Source organism: Propithecus coquereli, unplaced genomic scaffold (assembly GCF_000956105.1).
Source record: "Propithecus coquereli isolate 6110/MARCELLA unplaced genomic scaffold, Pcoq_1.0 Scaffold162, whole genome shotgun sequence".
NCBI lineage: Eukaryota > Metazoa > Chordata > Mammalia > Primates > Indriidae > Propithecus > Propithecus coquereli.
In genome coordinates this window covers 619,672-638,016 of record NW_012140747.1, presented here as the reverse complement: position 1 = coordinate 638,016, position 18,345 = coordinate 619,672, and the positions used below count along the sequence as shown (strand labels likewise).

Here is an 18,345-nt window from a genome sequence, read left to right as displayed (position 1 = left end):
AAAAAAAAAAATGACACTACTGACAGCTAAATCATACAGCAGGACCTCCACGAGGCCAGACTGCAAATGCTGATTCTCCTCCCTGCACCCTCAGTGTTTGGGTCTCCAGACTACCAGTCTTCGCTCCTTCAAGCACATTTCTGATGACAAGGTCTCTCTACACCCTTTACCATCCTGACCATCTTCCTGTTCATCGCACAAAACTGGTAGCATAAAAATGTTATCTTTTATTTTCAGTCCTCCCACAGCTGCTGGGATTAGACAAACCTGCCTCATGATCCGGTATTTCCACAGTGTTTTATAGTTTGAAAAGCATCATCCATAAACTGTGTCCTTTAACCTTTACAACTCTCACCTTTACAGAGAAGGAAAACTGCAGATCAGAGAGGTTAAGCAAATGCCCAAGGACGTGCAACTCGTAAGAAAAGGAGCCAGAGCTAAACCCCAGTCATGCCCTTTATCTTCCAGTTCAAGACGCTTTTCATGCTACCAATTTCACTTCGAAGAAGTAGATCAACTTTGAAGTTATTGATAAGACTGAAAGTGAGGTTTATGTTCAAATACAGCCTACGAATTTTATAGTTTGCGGGAGCTCTGAGAAAGATACCATTTCATTCGAAAGCAATACAAAGAAAAATGGTATTATCCTATTTCTTCATTTTAGATTCAAGGCCTATTAGAGAACAAGATATTCAGTAAACTCAAAATCCACTTAGACCCACATACATCACTTTTATTTTTTAAAATTGTATTCTGAATTTCAGCTCTATGCTGTACACTCTATTTGAATATTCTCTGATCACAAAGTTCTAGGATTTATAAAATATACCTTAAAAAGTATATCCTTATTCTTCGACACCCTCTTCCTCAGAATTTGACAGGTTAAAACAAACATTCATATGTTATTGAAAGTAAACTATTTCCCGACAAACAAAATAAAATGCATAATCTTTTTAGCTACACATTTTACACATTGTGACTATGTCCGTCATGGGATTTATATTTCCTTTGCACAGTTTCTTACAGGTTTGAGAATTTCTCAATAGACTGAAAGACAAACACATGCCCTCTGCCTATTGAATAAATGTTTTGAGAAATGCTACTGGGCTGATGAACTTCATGAATTCAAAAGTTTGGAAACTTTTTCTATGTGTTTGAGCAACAATTTAGCTCTTTGTATAAGTGTGTATATGTATATTTGTATAGATTATATTATATATAGGCTCTTCAATGCTTTTCACATATCTATGACTTTCTGGACATGGCATCAAAGAATAACTTCCAGAAGATAATTGTAGGTAAGATCTAGAGGATGTGAACTCAGGAAGCCTAGCTAAACCAGAGGAAACCATTAATGGCATGACCACATGGTACCTGAGTTCCATGCTGGTCTTAAAAAAAAAATAGTGTTGCCCGTATCATTTGCCGACAATAATAAACCAAGAACACATTAACTGTAATCCATTAGAAAGATTTCACCAGTAATACATTTTTGCTGTAGATGCCTTTTTTTGTAGATACCTTTAAGATGTAAAAGCCACATTTTACTTTTCATAAAAATGCTTCATAATTTGTTTGAGCCAAAACATGATCTACTAATAAGAAAATGTTAGAAAATAGACTATCATTATTTCAAGTTATACGATTGTACCTTTACAGCAACATAAACTACGAGCGTGTAAAAAAGAAAAACACAGAAGTAGACAGGGTCTCCTCCACTCGCGGAGACAGACCCGCTTTCCCTTAGGAAACATGCTTTTGCTTTGCCCCCTTAAACTTTACTCACCGTAAATCCTTCATGCATCCTGGCTGAGTGTCTGTCCTCTCTCTCCGTCGCGAGGGCGGAGGCTTGTGATTCCTCCAAGCCCGGAGCCCAAGAACTGGGGCAACGCTTCAGAGTTCAGCTGTGAACAGGACCGTGACATTTGGTGCTGAACCCTGGGATGGAGAACCTGCTTGTTAGGTAAGTTGACGGAGAGTTTGATTTTGTTTGCCTTTCCTTTGCTATCATTGACTTTCTCTTTGTTTACTCAGTGCCCAGAGCTATGGAGACTGTGCCTGGCTCCTGAGGCTCTCCACCGTGCCCTTTCCCCGTTCCTCCTTCCCCGGGTGTGACCCTGGCTGCACTGGACAGTGTTCGTCTTGGGGAGGAGCCCGGAACCCGTAACCCTTCTTGGCCCTTCCATTTCATTTCTTGCCAACCGATGGGCCGAGTTTTTCTTCCCCGGGACCAAGACTCACATCTCTCTTTCGCTGTTTTCACGTTCCTCTTTTGACAGCCCATGCCCTCCCTTTTCCTTCTCCTTTTGTCTCAGCTGCATTTACCCAGGCTGGCCAAACTCCTTCCCCCTTGTACCCCAGCTTCCTCTCTGGGAGGCTGCAGGGTCAGAGCCGGGATGAAGACTCTAGACCACTTCCTTCTACTGCTATCTTTGCTACTTAGATCCTGATGCCAAGGAGGGACAATCCGTCCTGGCAATGCAATTTACTTCCCAGTGGGCACCCCTTGATATTCAGCATGGACCCTAAAAGATGGAAAAGGGGACTCAGACTTCACAAGCAGAACTTTAAACCTGGCCTTCAAGGTCTTTGACAACCGAGAAGAGAAAGAGAGGAAACAGGGCCGGCAGCAGCCCCGACAGCAGAAGGAAGCTTTTCAAACAGTGGCTTCTGAGACAGGAGAGGCTTTTCAGAAATGGAGATACCCTAGAAGTTCCTGCTTCCTCTACAGCCAGCTGGGTGGTAGAGGAAGAGAAATGCCCCAGGGAGCAGAGCTCGCCAAGCCCGTGCTCACACTGTAAAGAGGAAGGGCACTGGGAGAGCGAACGTCCTCTTCCGCAAACTGGCAGAGCCTCCCGGAGCCTGCATCCTCCGCACCCACGGACCCCCCAGGACTCCTTCATCCTGCTGGACAGACCCTGGCTTTGGAACAAGTCCAGCTTTGTCACACGGGGATGGCTGAGCCTTAGGTAACTCTCTCCCTGTCACAGGTGAGCAGACTGACTTTGATTAACTTCAGAACCACTCACTCTGCTCTTCCTGAATTTTCGGGACCTCTGTTCCCCCTTTTCTCCTCTCTCCATGGTCAGAGTGAGGAGTGAACTACACCCGCTGTGTGCTCTACCATTTTCTCCTCGCTGGGAGGGCAGGTCTTTTGCTCATTCCTTTGTGTGCTTCCCAGTGAGAACACTCGACTCCTGTACACAATTTTGTATGTGATCAAGTTAGTTATACTTAAAAAAGGAAAACTCTTTGTTTTGAGGACATGTGCAGAGGCCCTCTGGAGTAACAGGTCTCCTGGACCACCCTCTCCTGGTCAAGGGGCTGCAGTTTCTCTATGGGAGAATGTTTGGTTGAAGGCTGGGGAGGTGGTAAAACGGACTTGGGTCTTGAAAGATGCCCACAGTCGTGCTCTCCACCCTGGCACGGGGGCATGTGCGCCAGGCAGGGGCCTTATCGAATAAGAGTGAAGAGTAGGAAGGGGCCACATGCCCAGTAAGGGCAGGGCTCTGGCTCTTGGGGACCCTGTGAATGAGGTAAAATATTGGCTGGTGAATGTTCCACTTCTGTAATTCTGGAAACTGACTTTGTCCACCACTTTCATGCTTCTGAAACCTAAGACACAAAGTACTCTCTCCCTGTGGTGCCAGCCCAGGGGAGATGCCCCTTCTGTTCTCTGACTCTCTGTCACCAACAATTTATTCTTTCCAAAGACCTCATCGCCATAGTCTCTTCCTGTTCCTTATCCACCCCTCGGCTGGTCCAAGTGCCGTGGGGTTTACAGCTAATTGATCACAACAGGTTACAGATTCCTTTGTTCCTTCTTCCCCGGGTGTGGACTCTATGGATCTCCATGCCTCTGCTTTTTGACTTCAAGAGTCAACTATGTAGGGATAGAAATAGGAGAGACAGGCATGGCCTCTGGGTAGGAACAACACCCCTTTCCAGCAGGAAGCAGTTATGGAAGATTGACAATCGACCTTTTTCCCTGAAAGAATTCAGACTTGACTGTCTCTCTGGGGGAAATGTTAGGGACAGAAAAACAAGTGAGAGATAATGAAATCAGAAAAACAGAAAGGAAGAAGCAGTTATAGAAAAACAATGAGGAGGAAACAATTGCAGAAAAATAAAAAGAGGGAACAGTTATTTTGGTCTCGGGGAATGGGGTAATTAGGCCATGGAGCACTGACCACCAGGGAATGGAAGAACACTGTAAATGGTTACTGGAACATAACCTTTAAGTCATGTGCACACCTGGAAAGAATTCAGTCCCCAAAACAGTGACATATAGTTATGAATAGTTATAACTAACGTTTACATCAATATAAACTACTAGCACATAAAAATAAAAACGTGGAAGCAGACAGGGTCTTCTCCACTTACAGAGACAGACCCATTTCCCCTTAGGAAACGTACTTTTGCTTCGCACACTTAAACTTTACTTACGATAAACCTTTCATGTATACTGGCTGGGTGTCTGTCATCTCTTTCCATCACGGGCCAAGGTTTGTGATTCCTCCAAGCCTGGAGCCCAAGAACTAGGGCAACACTTCAAAGTTCAGCCATGAACAGGACTGTGACACCCCCACAGTTACTTTTGGAGGTGCTGGGGATTAGAACTTTATATCTTTTTGGGGGGTGACACAGTTCAACCCATTACAGATTCAAAAAATCATGAAACTAAAGTATCAATTGTGCAGGTATTTATGCAAAGGTAATAACACTATCTTCAAAAATCGACAGAATTCATTTCCTCTTTCTCTTTCCTTCCCATCCTGAACATTCCAGTTCTAAGCCCTTCGGTGGTGCCAAGCAAGGTAGGCATCTCTGCCAGGTGAGGCGAGCCATGGTGGCTCAGACCAGGAAGTCCAAACCCAGGAGAAGTGAGGGCATCACACAGAAGAATGATTTGGTTCAAGACGCCAGAGCCAGAGTGGAGTGAGCATGTCTCCTCGGTGATGACAGCTGGTGTGGGAGGAAGGAGTTCTAGCGAGGTAAGAAGAAATGTCCACAGGGGAGCGATGTGGAGCAGAGGGTCAGGGGTGTAAAAAGCATGGCTTGGCCAGAGGTGTTAGAGCTGAGGTGGGGTGTTTGGGCCTCCACGGCTGGGGGCAGGGTTGCCTCTTGAGGTGCAGAGCCTGAGCAGGGTGAGGAGGGCACCCATGCAGGGAAAGTGGCGAAGGTGGTGATGTGAAATTGGTTACGTGCAGGAAGAATGATCAAAAAAATATATTATGTGTGACTGGCTCTCAGTTTCTCAGGAAAGGTAGAAAAACTGGAGTTCACCTGGTGGCTTTGGATTGGAAGAGGAGGTATTAGTATAGAGTTACGATGTGCAATATTATAGATATGGAAATAAACACACATGTAAATGTATTGAATGAACGAGTGTGTGTGTGTTTGTGTATGTGTGCCTTTCTACCTAAGCTCTGTCGACTGAGATGGCTTGGAAATAGGAACACCCCAATAGCATTGAACATGCCTAGCACCCAGACCTCAGTTCCCCGCAGAAAGAAATCAGGGCTCCCTGAAGAAATAGCTGACTCCAGTACCAGGATCCTGGAGCATCTTATTGTGCCAGAAGGTGAAAAAGTATTCATGAGATGAAGGAGCTATGACAAAATGACATAGAGCTTGAATGGGCTCCCACTGGTCAAATCTGGGACCGTGACATAAAATGGGGAGCCACACATTCACAGGGATATCAGCAAATTAATTAATTGAAAGTCTGGTGAACATTGCTATGTTTACATAGTTTCAAAGTACACCTCCCCTCTACACAGACACACACTCACACACACACTTGTAGTATTAATAATAAAGAAGGGAGAGTCACTTCACAGTGGAGAAGGCTGACAGAGACCACTTTAATCAAGTGATAACGGGAACATAATCATTAATAAGATGCATCAAAAATGGGTGACAGTGATAGGACGAAAAAAGAACACAGCATCACTTTGATGATATTCCTGCTCACGATATATAATCCGATCCTAAGCATGAGGAAACATGCGACAATCAGAGTTTAAGGGACTTTCTACAAAATAAATGACCTCTAATCCTCAAGAGTGTCAAGTGTATGCAAGTCAGAGAAAGCGAGTATTTACTGGGCATCTCCTATGTGCTAGGCATGGTGATGAATGCTGACATGTAGCGATGAAAGATACACTAATAGTTGTTGTCAAGGACCCGCAGTTGGGAATAGGGGAGAAGACAGACCCTTAGAAGTCCCACGAGGAAAGAACTAGGTAGGGCAAAAGAACTCGTGGATAAAGAATACTGAACAAAGATTCTAATCCAACACAAGGAAGATTGTTTCTAATGGTCAAAGCTGTCTGAAAATGGAATGGGCTAGAGGGTGGAATTCCTCTCATAGGAGTTGTCTCAGCAATAGTCGGGTGACAATTGATCTGGCTGCTACAGAAGGGATTGACTCAAGCATAACACGGCTGTTCAGCAACCAGGCCATCGATTTGAGCTGGGAGTTTGGAAGAAACTTTTCAACCAAGTGACTATTTGCAGAGATGTGTGTGTAGGGCTAAGGGAACACACAAGAATCTTGATATATACTTGGGGACTAGTAAAAGCTGGAAGGCATTTCCACTCTTACGCCTGAAGGCACAGAGAGAGACTGATTACCAGCTGGAGCCTTGGAAAAGAGGCTCTCGGAGAGGAAAAGAATTTCTAGAGAGAAGCAGCAACTGCCATAACTGTAGGGTATTCCCAGAAACAATCAGTTTATCCCCACTTCTCTCTCCTCGGGCTGTTGGTCATTTGCAGTGCTGTTCTTTGAGCAAACCCAAGTGGAACCGGGGCAAGCCTGCAGGAGAGGCAGTTTACAGAGGAAATAGTGCCATTCGCGAAGATCAGTGTCCGAGGGCACCAAGCAGGACAGGAGAGGGCGAAATGGATCTAGAGGGACAAACGGAGGCTAATCAGTGCAGTTGATTAAGGGCTCTTATTTGTTTAAAGGTAAACAGTTTTCACGGGGGACTGTGAAAATGAATGATTAGGACGTGAACTTCAGCTGTGGGGTGGGGGAGGCGTGCAGAAAATTGCAGCCGAACGGAAAATCTGGCCCTGCCCTTCCCACGTCCCTTTGCCATCGCAGCACCACGCGGGTGCTCTCCGGTGCGCGCCGCCAGCCGTCCGTGGCCCCGCGCAGGGGCGAAGCGCCGGGCTGGGGAGCCTCCTCCCTGCGCGGGTGATCGAGGGCAGCCGGGCGCCGGGCCGCAGCCCAGCTCCCCGAGGGCCAGGAGGCGGGCCCTGGGCGCACGTCCTGCTCCGCCCGGGCGCTGGGGCGCTGGTGCCGGCGGGGTCCTCCTGGCCCAGCCGGGCGCGCGGGGGTCGGGGCGACCATTCAGAACGCGCCGGCTGCCAGGCGAGCGGGGCTCTCCACGCGGGCAGAGGCGGCGTGGTTCAGGTGGCAAGGATCCAAGGCGGAGCCTTCCTCCCCTGCGGGTCCACCCACCGCCCCTCCCCGCCCGCGACCCAGAAAAGGACACGCACACAAAAAACTTTTGCCACACTATTAATATATTCGCGTTGCCTCCCACTTTCCCAATGGGCTACCAGCTGCAGAACTCCTGAATAGAAAGCTTAATTGTGCTTTGTCATGCAGAATACCTCGCTTTTCTATAGCAGGTTACAAAGGGCCATTTGAAGTATTTCTTTCTCGCCTAAGAGTGAACCATTTGCATAGGGCACCTCTGCGCCTGCCGGACCCAGGTAGCAGCGCCCCAGCTCCGGGGGGCTCCCCCCGTAACAAAACTTAGTGCCTTTTCCAAGGGGCGCCCCACCCCGCCTCGAGCCCAGCGTTTGGATTCTTCTCTGCGTTCCCTCGGGTCACGGCCAGCTGATGTGGAGGCCGCGAAGCCCCAGGCCTGCAGCCCCTCCGGCTGACCTCCCGGCGGCCTCGGCCCAGCCAGGCCCCTCCAGCCTGGGCGGCCTCTTCTGGGCTGGGTCTCCGGATCTCCCGAGCCCAGGTGGTGTTTTCCATCTGCTACCACGCGGGGCCCCCCAGCCGCTCGCCTCCCACGGAAGGCCCAAGCGAGATGCTCAAGGATCTGGAAGTGGGTTCTGCTTGGGGTCCCACGCTGTTCGTTTCTGCTGGTTGACTGACGGGCCTGCCTTCCGAATATCTTTTCTTGCTGCTTGTTTTGACAGTTCCAATCCAGGTCTATGTGACATAGTAAGCCAACAAAATTCTAATTTCATTATTAATCTTATTTCATTGCGGTATAGGTTTTTACCCTCACACCTGCGTGGCAGGGTGTAATTCCATTAATAAAAAAAAAATCAACATATTCATTGCATGTCTTTGCCCTGATGATATATTGTGAGCAGTGTGAGTTGAGAAAGAGCCATTTATTCCCACCGTGAATGAGCCTGCATGGGGCGGGAGCTTCACCTGCCCCTTAGTCAATTAGGAATGTATCGAAAAGTCTAGCAGAAAACGAGTTAAATTAACCGTTCGCTAATTTCCTTGTGTCCCTCCTACATAATCCCCCCTTTTCAGCTTGCCCCAGAAATTACCACATGTTGCAAGGTTCAAATAGTGCCTAATGAAACAGTGACTAAACGCTTCTCCCTCCAGCGCCACCGACGGGGGAGCGCTTTCGCTGGCCTTCAAAGCGGGCGCGGTCTCGTGGTCCTGGTTCCCTGTATCCCTGATGAAAAAGAAAGAAAGAAAGAAGTTTCTTTGACAGGCCAAAAAAAAGAAAAAGCTGTCAGTAACTCTCGATTCAGCGGGTGAAACTACATTGCTGCCCACCCACTTCCTGCCACCGACCACGCGGTGGGATTCCGAGAGGCCTGTGCTGGAAGCAGGGACCGTGAGGTTAGCATCCCACCCCCTTCCGGAGAGCAGCGGTCCTGGCGTTAGGGTTGAGCCAGGGCCAGAGGAGATCGGATGGGGAGATCCGCCTGGGAAACAGAGGAGAGGGGGAGACAGAGACTGACCACCACAGGGCAAGCAGATGCACAGACAGAAAAAAAGAGACCGACAGACAAACACACAGCCCAGCCTCAACTACCATCTCTCAAGTTAAAACCACGTGTCTGGCTTAAGCAACTCGTCCGCCTCTTGGTGAAGGCGTTTTGAAGGCTCGAGATGCAAGCCCCTAATAATTAATCGTGGTCATTAATGAATTAAGGAGGAAAGAGGGGGAGGTGGCTTGCTGCTGCTTGACCCCAAACTATTTAAATGAGGATTGTCTTCAAAATATGCCCTCCCTCTCCTTCCTATTCTGTCTCTTTCACGCTCTTAAAAATTTCCATTATAATCCTCCGCGGCCAGGGCGGGCAGAGCTGCGCACCCTGCTGCAGCCCTGCCCAGCAAACTGAGGCCAAGCTGGCTTCATCTCCTTGTCGCCGGCTGCCGCCCACAGGCAGGGAGCTCGTTCCCATCGCGGGCAACTCCCACCTGCCTTTTTTTTTCTTTGCACCTGCTGTGGGTGGTTTCTCCCTGAACTTCAGAAATCAAGTAGTTGCCTAGAATTAGTCTCGCTACGGTGCTCACAAGCTAAATATTGCTACATTTTCTCTGTTCCCCTCCCCCTTCTCTCTTCTCTCTCCCTCCTCTCTTCTCTTTCCTCCCTCTCGATAGAGACTCGAGTCCCCTATTTGAAATGGGGCAGCTAATACAAAGTCATCAAAGCACTATGGTTCTTGTCTTAAAGTGACAGCCTGCTTTATGGGGCTGTTTGAAATACTCCCCTTGCTTTTCAATGTCTCTCTATCCATCTTTGTCTGCTCTTCAGAAAAGGGGACAATATAAAGCCCAGCCTGGCGAGCTCCCCACGCTCAGGCCTGGGCAGTGCCAACCTCCGCCTTTAAGCAGATTGAAATTGTCACTGCTTCATTAATCTGAAACTAGTTACTTTCCTAAGCACACAGCACACACTTCCGATCTGTTGGGATTCACTCAGAGGAGCCCCTGGGGGCTTCCTGGGTTTGGGATTTGGGAGGCTCAACAAAGGTACAGCAAGGGTTCAGGGAAACACAGCGCTGGGCTCAGCTGGAAGAAAAGCAGCGCCCGGTGCAGAAGGGCGGCATTGACATCGGTATATCAGGAGAGCACAAAACGCTATTTTAGGAGACAATGGGATGCTCAGAATTTTGGAGGGTGCACTTGAGAATAAGAAGTCTGCTACGGCAGCAGACAAGGATATCTATCTCCCCTTGGAGTCTCATCAGGGACTGTGAAATCTCCCACAGGCTTCAGATTTTCTTTCTCCAAGCAGAAGAAACTTGCATCCAAATTTCTTTGGAAGTTAGATATTTGCTGATTTTTAGTTTTCAGTTTTTGGTTTTTTATCTGAGCTCCGATTCAACTCTGTTCCTAAGAGATCTCTTCAAGTTTCTGTTCTTCTTTGGCCCCTCCCTAGTTCCAGACTGTGTTACACACTAAAAGTGTCAGGGCTTTAGGTCTAGGAGCCCAGGGTCCCTCAAGCTGCTTCTTTTCTTCATACCTCCACCATTAGCAAAAGACAACGCAAAAGATTCTTCTACTTTTCATATTTCTAGCTGGCTTGGAATAGCAAGTTTTTGGATCCCACTCTAATTTAGGGAAGAAATGTGGACTTTTTATTTTAAAGGGAAGCTCAATTTTCAGTAATGTGAGCCTAAAGATTTATAAAATAGATTTATATTAAATTATGTTAATAGAAGCCTAGTAAATGCACCGTTTAATTGCATGGGAAAAAATGTTCCCTTTTAAAAGGTCTGTCACCTTAACAGGTACATTCAAAGATTCCCTGTGAATAATGAAAATAGGAACAATTGCTTTGAAGCACGGAGCTGCATTCATCGTCTAGGACAGCTTTAGGCTGTGTTTGGGGAAGATGGGAGGAGCTCCTTTGAAAGGAGTGATTGCTCCTTTAAACTCAATTTCCTCTAGCAAATAGGTTCTATCGGAAGTGTCATTCTCCTCAACTCTCTCGCACCCTTAAGGCTGGGCTTGAGATCCCACCCCAGGGCTCTCCTCCTAGTCTCTGGTGACATTCAGCTTGTTTCTCCTCCTCCCCCAACCCAACTTTGAGCACCTGCCCACCTTCCTCAAAGAAATCTCTAGGAGGGACATGAAAAGTGAGAGGAACCTGCAGGAAAAGTACACGTGGGAGGGGGAAAAAACTGGTGAAAGTTACTCTTCTCTTTCTACCTATGAGCTTACTCTTCTTTTTCTACCTATGGACTCTACAACCACTACCAATGTGCTCTCTCTTTGTCTCTTTCTCTCTCTCTCTCTCTCTGTCTCCCCCCTCCCTCCCTCCTTCTCTCTCTCTCTCTCTCTCTCTCTCTCTCTCTCTCTCTGTCTCTTTCTTACATATATGATGCTTGCATGCACCACACACATGCACATACACAGACCCTGTTGCCCTCTGTGACCACTTTTATTTAGAACAACTGCCTTTCTGGCAGTTGTCTGACCACAGTCAGACTGGACCAAGCAAAATGCATTTCTAACCCTGATCAGATATAAGTGGACTGAATTGGTGGGGAGTGGGGATGGGGTGAGGAGAGGGAGGTAGAGACCAGAAATCAAAGACTCCACATCCCAGAGGGTGGGTGATGGGGCGGCGGGGTGGGGAGGGGAAGGCTGAGCTGTGATAACCATTTCAAACCACTTTAGAATAAGGACCCCGGACGAAAGGATGTCTACCAGCACCAATGTCTCTATGATCTGGGCCCACTGCCACCCTAAAGATGGGCTGCTGGGTCCCTTTTGCCTTTGACAGGGTTTACAATTGAGATGACTTGCTTTTTGCCGCTATCAGTGTCAGGCCCTTGGCCTTGGGCGTTTGTTGGTCGCTGAGTGGGAGGGTGTAGGGGAAAGGTCTTGGCTCCTCCTCTCTGCTCCGAATGTCTGGGCTGGCCCAGGGCACAGGGGTGAGAGGTCATCCTTCCTGCTCTGCATCCCACCCCCAGCTCTTTTCCCATTTAAAGCTACCATTGGACTTGTTCTCAAAAAGTTGGATTCAACCACAACTGACTCCTGCTGCTCACCAATTTTCTCTTAGTGGAACAAGTCCCTGGTTTCTAATTCTCATTTTTATTTTCTTTCTCTTTGCATTCTATGTTTATAGGCCTCTAAGAGCTAATGTTTTGGGAGAACAGAGTCCTGTTTCTGTTTTTCAAGTGGGGGCATATTGAAAACTGGTGTCCAGTGCTTCTCAGGTGGAGAAATTGTCACGGGTGACCTCAAACATCCTAAACTTTCCTCTTAAAGAAATCTAGGTAACGGCCGGCGCGGTGGCTCACGCCTGTAATCCCAGCACTCTGGGAGGCCGAGGCGGGCGGATTGTTTGAGCTCAGGAGTTCGAAACCAGCCTGAGCAAGAGCGAGACCCCCGTCTCTACTAAAAATAGAAAGAAATTAATCGGACAACTAAAAATATATAGAAAAAATTAGCCGGGCATGGTGGCGCATGCCTGTAGTCCCAGCTACTCGGGAGGCTGAGGCAGGAGGATCGCTTGAGCCCAGGAGTTTGAGGTTGCTGTGAGCTAGGTTGACACCACGGCACTCTAGCCCGGGCAACACAGTGAGACTCTGTCTCAAAAAAAAAAAAAGAAATCTAGGTAAGTGTCACTTAGCGTGTTGGATCTCAAGATTATTTAGCAGAGTATTTGTGTGTCTGGGGGTTAGCTCAGGTATTCTTAACCTAAAGTGAAACTGTAGGCCTTTAAAATCAGACAGATTCCAGATTCACAAAGCCTTATTCTGATTTGAAAACTTTGAAAACATCAACTGATTTTTTTTGAGGGGGTGGAGCTGGGGAGAATGCAAAATCTATCCTGGTAGAACAGGAGATCTCATACTCCACTCGGAAAGTAACAAAAAGGTCCACCCGGGCATGGGATGTCTTAGAAGGAGGACCTCCCTGGAAACTCTGGGGAATCTTTCTTTTTACGGAGTGTCCCAAGTTTAAATAGGTATCTTTACCTGAATCTTTTTGCCTGTGAAGAGAAACGCACCGTTTATTCTTCCTTCCCTGGGGAATTACCCCGAAGATCAGAGCGAGAGGGGCTGAGGCCATCAAGCAGACCGAAACCAGCCAAAGGGGGCTGGCACCGCGTCTCTCGGTCCGATGGCACCGCTGGGCGCACCGGCAGCACCAGGTGTTGCAAGAGCGCGGCTGCACGGTGCGGGCGCAGGGCCTGGGGTCGGGGACCAGGGCGAGGCTCGGAGGCGGGGGTCTAGACCGGTCATGGACTTGACCATGGGCCGGACCAGAGCGCGGGCGGCAGAGGGCCTGGCGAAGATGGGAGGGGGACAGAAGGGTCTGCCCACTACCCAGATGAGGCTTCACTTTGGGCAGGAGCACAGAGAGCGGCAGCGGGGGCTCTTTGTGCTTCTGATTTCCTGCAAAGGAATTATTCTCCTGGAACGCCTGTTCTTTGCAGCCTGCAAACTCCCTTCCTCCCACCTCTGTCCCCGCGCGCCGAGAAGCTTGTTTCTTGGGGAGAAGGGAAACAGGATGGTTATGAAAGGCAGTGGGCCTGGCCTCCTCCCTTTGGGCCTGGGGCTCTGAGAGTGAGAGAGGGGAGGAAAGCCATCCCGAGGCCCGGTAGGGGAGAGCCGTCTGCCCCGGACCTCTGCGCAGGTCAGCTCGGCTCATCTCACAAAGCGGCGGCAGCTCCCCATTCAGCAAGACGCAGAGCGGTCCCTCCGCCCTCCTGCCCGGCCGGTGCGCAATGGGGGTTGGCGGGCCTGGGGGTCTGAGAGGGGGGTTTTCCTTCTCCCGAGCCTCCCGAGTGTGCTGGCCGGGAGAAGAACGGGTGGGGAGAGAAACACCCAGGGAAAACCGTGGTCACAGTCTCCCTGCTTTCTGGTTCTCTAACTAGCTTCCAGACAGTCTTAGAGCCCCAGCTGCACCTAGTGAGGCTTCAGTTCCGGCCTTCCTATAGTAAATCAGACCTAAAGAAATTGTGTGTGTGTGTGTGTTGTAAACAATTTTCTGTAGCTTGAAGCTAGTGGGTGGCATCTTTATAGAAAATAATCAGAAATCACACCCGTGGGTGTTCATGGGACTCAGCTTGCAGGGAGTCAGACCTCCTAGTTTCAGCTTTTCCAGCTTCTTCACTTCTCTCCCTTAGATGGCAGGCCCAGGCTGCACTGGGGAAAGAGCCAGGTTGCCCTGCTGAGCGAGGAGCTGGACGGAAGTCTTCTCTGCACCGGGCTTGCAGGCACTGAGCTGCTAGGCAATGCGAAGGGAGGGATTAGAAGGAAGCCAATCCAATTCTCTGAATTAAGAAGTGGACATCAAAAAAAAAAAAGACAAGAAAAAGAAAGAGAAGAAGGAGAAGAAGGAGAAAGAAGAAGAAGAAGAGGAGGAGGAAGAAGAAGAAGAAAAGAAGGAAAGAAAGAGAAAAGAAAAGAAAGGAAGGAAGGAAGGAAAGAAGGAAGGAAAGAAGGAAGGAAGGAAGGAAGGAAGGAAGGAAGGAAGGAAGGAAGAAAGGAAAGAAGGAAGGTTGGTTTAAGTTAGGGAGACCAGGAGAAAACAAAACAAAACCACCAAGGGTCTAAAGGCATCTCTGGGTTGTTTAGAAAAAGTGAGATTGTAAATCTTTGGACAGAACACTTCCCTGTCTTTGGCTTTATTTTCTCAGCACTCAGGGAAACCAGCTAATTTCCCAGCTATACAGCCAACCAGGAACATTTCTAGTCACTTGCAGCATTGTTTGTAAGTTTCTATGCGTTGGCTTCTGACCCGTCTGATGGATTGTCGCTCTTCCTAGGACTATTCTCACTGTGCAAATGCCTTTACAGAATTCAAGTTTTGGTACTGAGAGAGAAGAGGAGGAAGAAAGAAGGGAGGGGGGAGGAACTGCCACAGAAAATAACAATAGGTAAGGGATTTTCACCCTCCCTTGCTAAATAAAAGTTTTACCTGTCATTAATTGTCAATGTCACTCTAAGTGGAGTGATTGATCCTGTCAACTGTGAGGAGGTACTTATTTTGAGGACGGAGGGGACTGCCTGGTAGGTGGCATTATGACTAAAGACATCTCCTTGTAAGAAGTTGCTGTTCCATAGAAAAACCTATAGAGCCACAAACTCCCTCAGCCAAAAGACTCACATTACCAAGTTCTAGTCGACATTTTCCTCTAAGTTCTCAGTTTTTTTTTTCTATCTATGCCTTTCCCTAAACGTGGGGGGAGGAGGGGAAGAGAAGATGAGGAGAGCAAAATCACGAATTTAAAATCTTGATTTTGTTTCATTTATTTAAATAAATATAAATATAAATTTTATATAAAACTATTCACATACAAAGGGACTTCCAGCGACTTGCATCTTAAACTCTCCCCAGACAAAATTTCAGAAAGCAAGACCTACAGGGTTTGATTTTCTAAATTATTTGCAACGTCAGTGTTTTCATCTTAAAGCAACAACAACAACAGGAAATAATCAAGAAACCCTGTGTTCTTATCAGGTTCTGAAAGACAGGAGGGATGGGGAAATGCCATGCGCTTTCAAAAACCCCCAGACAGTGTTAAACTTCAAGCAACCCTGTTTTTCCTTTGATACGAGATGAGACTGAGTCGAATTCTAGGTTATTTACATTGTTTAAAAACAATCTATAAACTTCGAGTAGAGTCCCAAATAAACAGGTCAAGAAGGAGACCCGAGGGTCATGCCCGGCTTGTGTATTCCGGGACTTCATTTGTTTCTTCTCCAGATGGGATCACTGATCTGCGAGGATTTTGATCCCTGGGTCCCTCACCCCCACCCCCACCCCACGTTGGAGTTGCTCGGGGCTGCCAGGAGCCCAGTTGTGAGGGGGTAGCGGCCTTCCCTCATAAGGGGGAAATCTCCTTGTCGTCGTTGGCGGAGGCCGGCGACAAGGAGTCCTCGTCCTCCGAGCGCGCGTAGTGCGCCTGGCTGCCAACGCACTTGCAGCCCGCGTGACTGTTCCTCTGCGTGCCCTTCCCCTCCTTCTTGTGCTTCACCCGGCGGTTCTGAAACCAGATTTTCACCTGCTTCTCCGACAGGTTCAGGTACGTGGCAATTTCGATCCTCCGGAGTCGAGACAGGTACATATTGGAAGAGAATTCTCGCTCCAGCTCCAGGAGCTGAGTGCTCGTGAACGCTGTCCTCATCCTCTTGCCGTTGGGTACCTGGCTGGCGTCGGAGCCTCCTGCGAACCGACCAAGAGAGGACAGAGAGGTAAGGCTCGCGCGAGCCGCCCCCATCCCACGTGCCATCCTTTGGAAAGGACACCTCTCAGGGACCCACCCGCGAAGCCCACCTGGATCCTTTCCCGTTTCACGGCGCGTTGTTGGTTGGGAAGGAAAGAGATGCTCAAAGCAAACGAAAGCTTTTGATGCTTGGGACGTAAAGTCAGAGGATTAAAGCGGGGTGGGGGCCTGCACTGTATGATCGTCTCTTAGAGCCTGGCGGAGAGGCGCGCGGGCTTAGCCAAAAACATCAAAACACTTGAGCCAGCCAGATGCAGCCATGATGCACTTGAGTTCAAACACACCCACCCCAACCTGAAGCAGTTAACCTCTGGTTTCTCTACTGTCACGTTCGAGGTCCCCAAGACCCCGATATCAGGCGATACTGAGCACCAGCACCAGGAGCGAGGCGCACCGGGCTGCGTGGAGAGGTTGGCAAGCCAACTTCCACCTGCGTGGAACTTCTGGGGACGACTCCCGCGTTGCACTAAAAGCCCCTCCTTCCTCCCACCCCGCCCCCGGGCTCCCACGTCCTCCTCTGGGGGCGGAAAGTTTGCTCCCGGGAGCACTGAAGGCGCAGCGCGCAGGTACCCAAAGCCCCCGCCCTACCCATGGCGAGGCAGTGGAATCTCCGCGGGTCCGCCACGTTGTAGGGGGTGGCGGCGCAGACGGGTGCGTGGTGCTGTGGGTGCCCCAAGGCCGCCGCGGCTGCCGCCGCCGCCGCCGCCGCCGCCGCCGCTGCAGCGGCTGAGCCGGGCTGCTGGGGCTGCTGGTGGTGATGGTGGTGCTGCGGCGGGTGGTGGTGATGGTGCGCGTGGCTCACCCGCGGGCAAAACTGCGCGTCCCCGGGCCCCGAAGAGAACTGGCTCTTGAGCAGGGGAAGGGCCCCGGCCCCCGCAGTCGCCCCGCTGGCCCCGGCCCCCGTACCCCCGGCTCCCGCGCCCCCGCCGCCGGCGCCCGCCGGCCCCCGAGAGGAGTGCAGGTGAGAAGTGACGCAGAGAGGGCACACGCAGAAAGCGCCGCTCTTGCGGGACGGGCAGCCTGGCCCGGACACGGACATCACCAGTGGGGACGGCATGCCCAGCGGGATGAAGAAATCCGGCCCGGGGTGCGGTTCAGGCAGCGAGGGCGCCGGCCGTGAGGAGTCCTTGATGATGAGCGAGTCGACATAGAAGGAGCGCGACATGTCGAGAGGGGTGGGTGGCTGGAGGGCCCGGCCACGGCGACCCCTCCCCTCTCGTGTCCTGAGCTCTGCCCCGGGAGCTGCGTGGACGCCGGCGGTCAAACCCTTGGGGACGCAAAGGTGTAGGAGTCTGGGCCGGGAACAAAGGGGTCCCCGGAGAGGGCTGGTCCTCACGTCCCCCGCCCGGCGCCCCGGCTCCGGGATTTTATAGCCCCCACCCCGGCACGTGATGCTGCGGAGTACCGCTCGGCTCAGGCTCCTCGGCAGCTCCCCACCCTCGGGATAGGCTGCCCGAGTCACAACAGAAGCGGCGAGGGGGGGCGGGCGCGCGGCAGGGAGGGACGCGGGGGAGGGGGAGGGGGGAGACTTTGCAAAGTGTAGGTTTTGTTAATTTCCCGGGGAGGCCGGCCTCCTCCCCCTCTTTCTCCACGCTTTCGCGAGAAATCGCTGCGCCGCATCCTTCATTCCTAGCCTGGGCCCCAGCCCAACTCTTCCCCGCGCCCTGCCACAGCGCGCACCAGGTGGGGACTTGCAGGCCTTTTTAATGGGAGTGCCCGGGGTTCCCAGCAACTCTGTGCCAGCGGTGGCACTGCGGCTCGGAGCAGTATCGTGCAAGCAAGCGCTGGACCGGCATCCCTCCAGCCCCCGATCACACCTACTCCTGTCCCCCAGCTTTGGGACTTAGCCAAGGTCATTCAGGTGGTTAGTTCACTACAGATCCGGCGTCACAGGGAGGCCCAGCTAAGAAGCCGCCAAGCTTTCCATTCTGATGCTTGGAAGGTTTAAGGTGTCTTTGTACTTTGGAGGGCCACCAGGAGGGCCACTCGGACCAACGACCCTTCCATGTGCCCTTTCTAATCTGCAGCTCCCCCTGCCACTGAGAGAGATGTTGAAGAGTCAACATGAAGCGGCGTCACCACTGCATTTCCGGGCCAACCCTGCAAACTCCATCCCAAAGATTTTGGAAAGAGGACCCCAAACACC

General features: G+C 50.3%; 1 protein-coding gene across 1 annotated transcript; it reads right to left on the bottom strand.

Moving 5' to 3' along the window:
- Positions 1 to 15,570: 15,570 nt before the first annotated feature.
- Positions 15,571 to 17,667, bottom strand: GSX2 (GS homeobox 2). Its single transcript, XM_012641109.1, has 2 exons — positions 16,788 to 17,667; positions 15,571 to 16,138 (listed from the first exon to the last, which is right to left on the bottom strand). Exons 1-2 carry the CDS (start codon positions 17,362 to 17,364, stop codon positions 15,798 to 15,800), a joined length of 918 nt encoding a protein of 305 aa, XP_012496563.1. The 5' UTR covers positions 17,365 to 17,667; the 3' UTR covers positions 15,571 to 15,797.
- Positions 17,668 to 18,345: the final 678 nt, after the last annotated feature.

Bases quoted from the DNA above. Each gene is read 5' to 3' on its own strand.
- GSX2 (XM_012641109.1), bottom strand. From the start codon at position 17,364: ATGTCGCGCTCCTTCTATGTCGACTCGCTCATCATCAAGGACTCCTCA. The intron at 16,139-16,787 runs GTAGGGCGGGGG...GTCGGTTCGCAG, and splicing joins ATTCCACTGCCTCGCCATGG to GAGGCTCCGACGCCAGCCAG.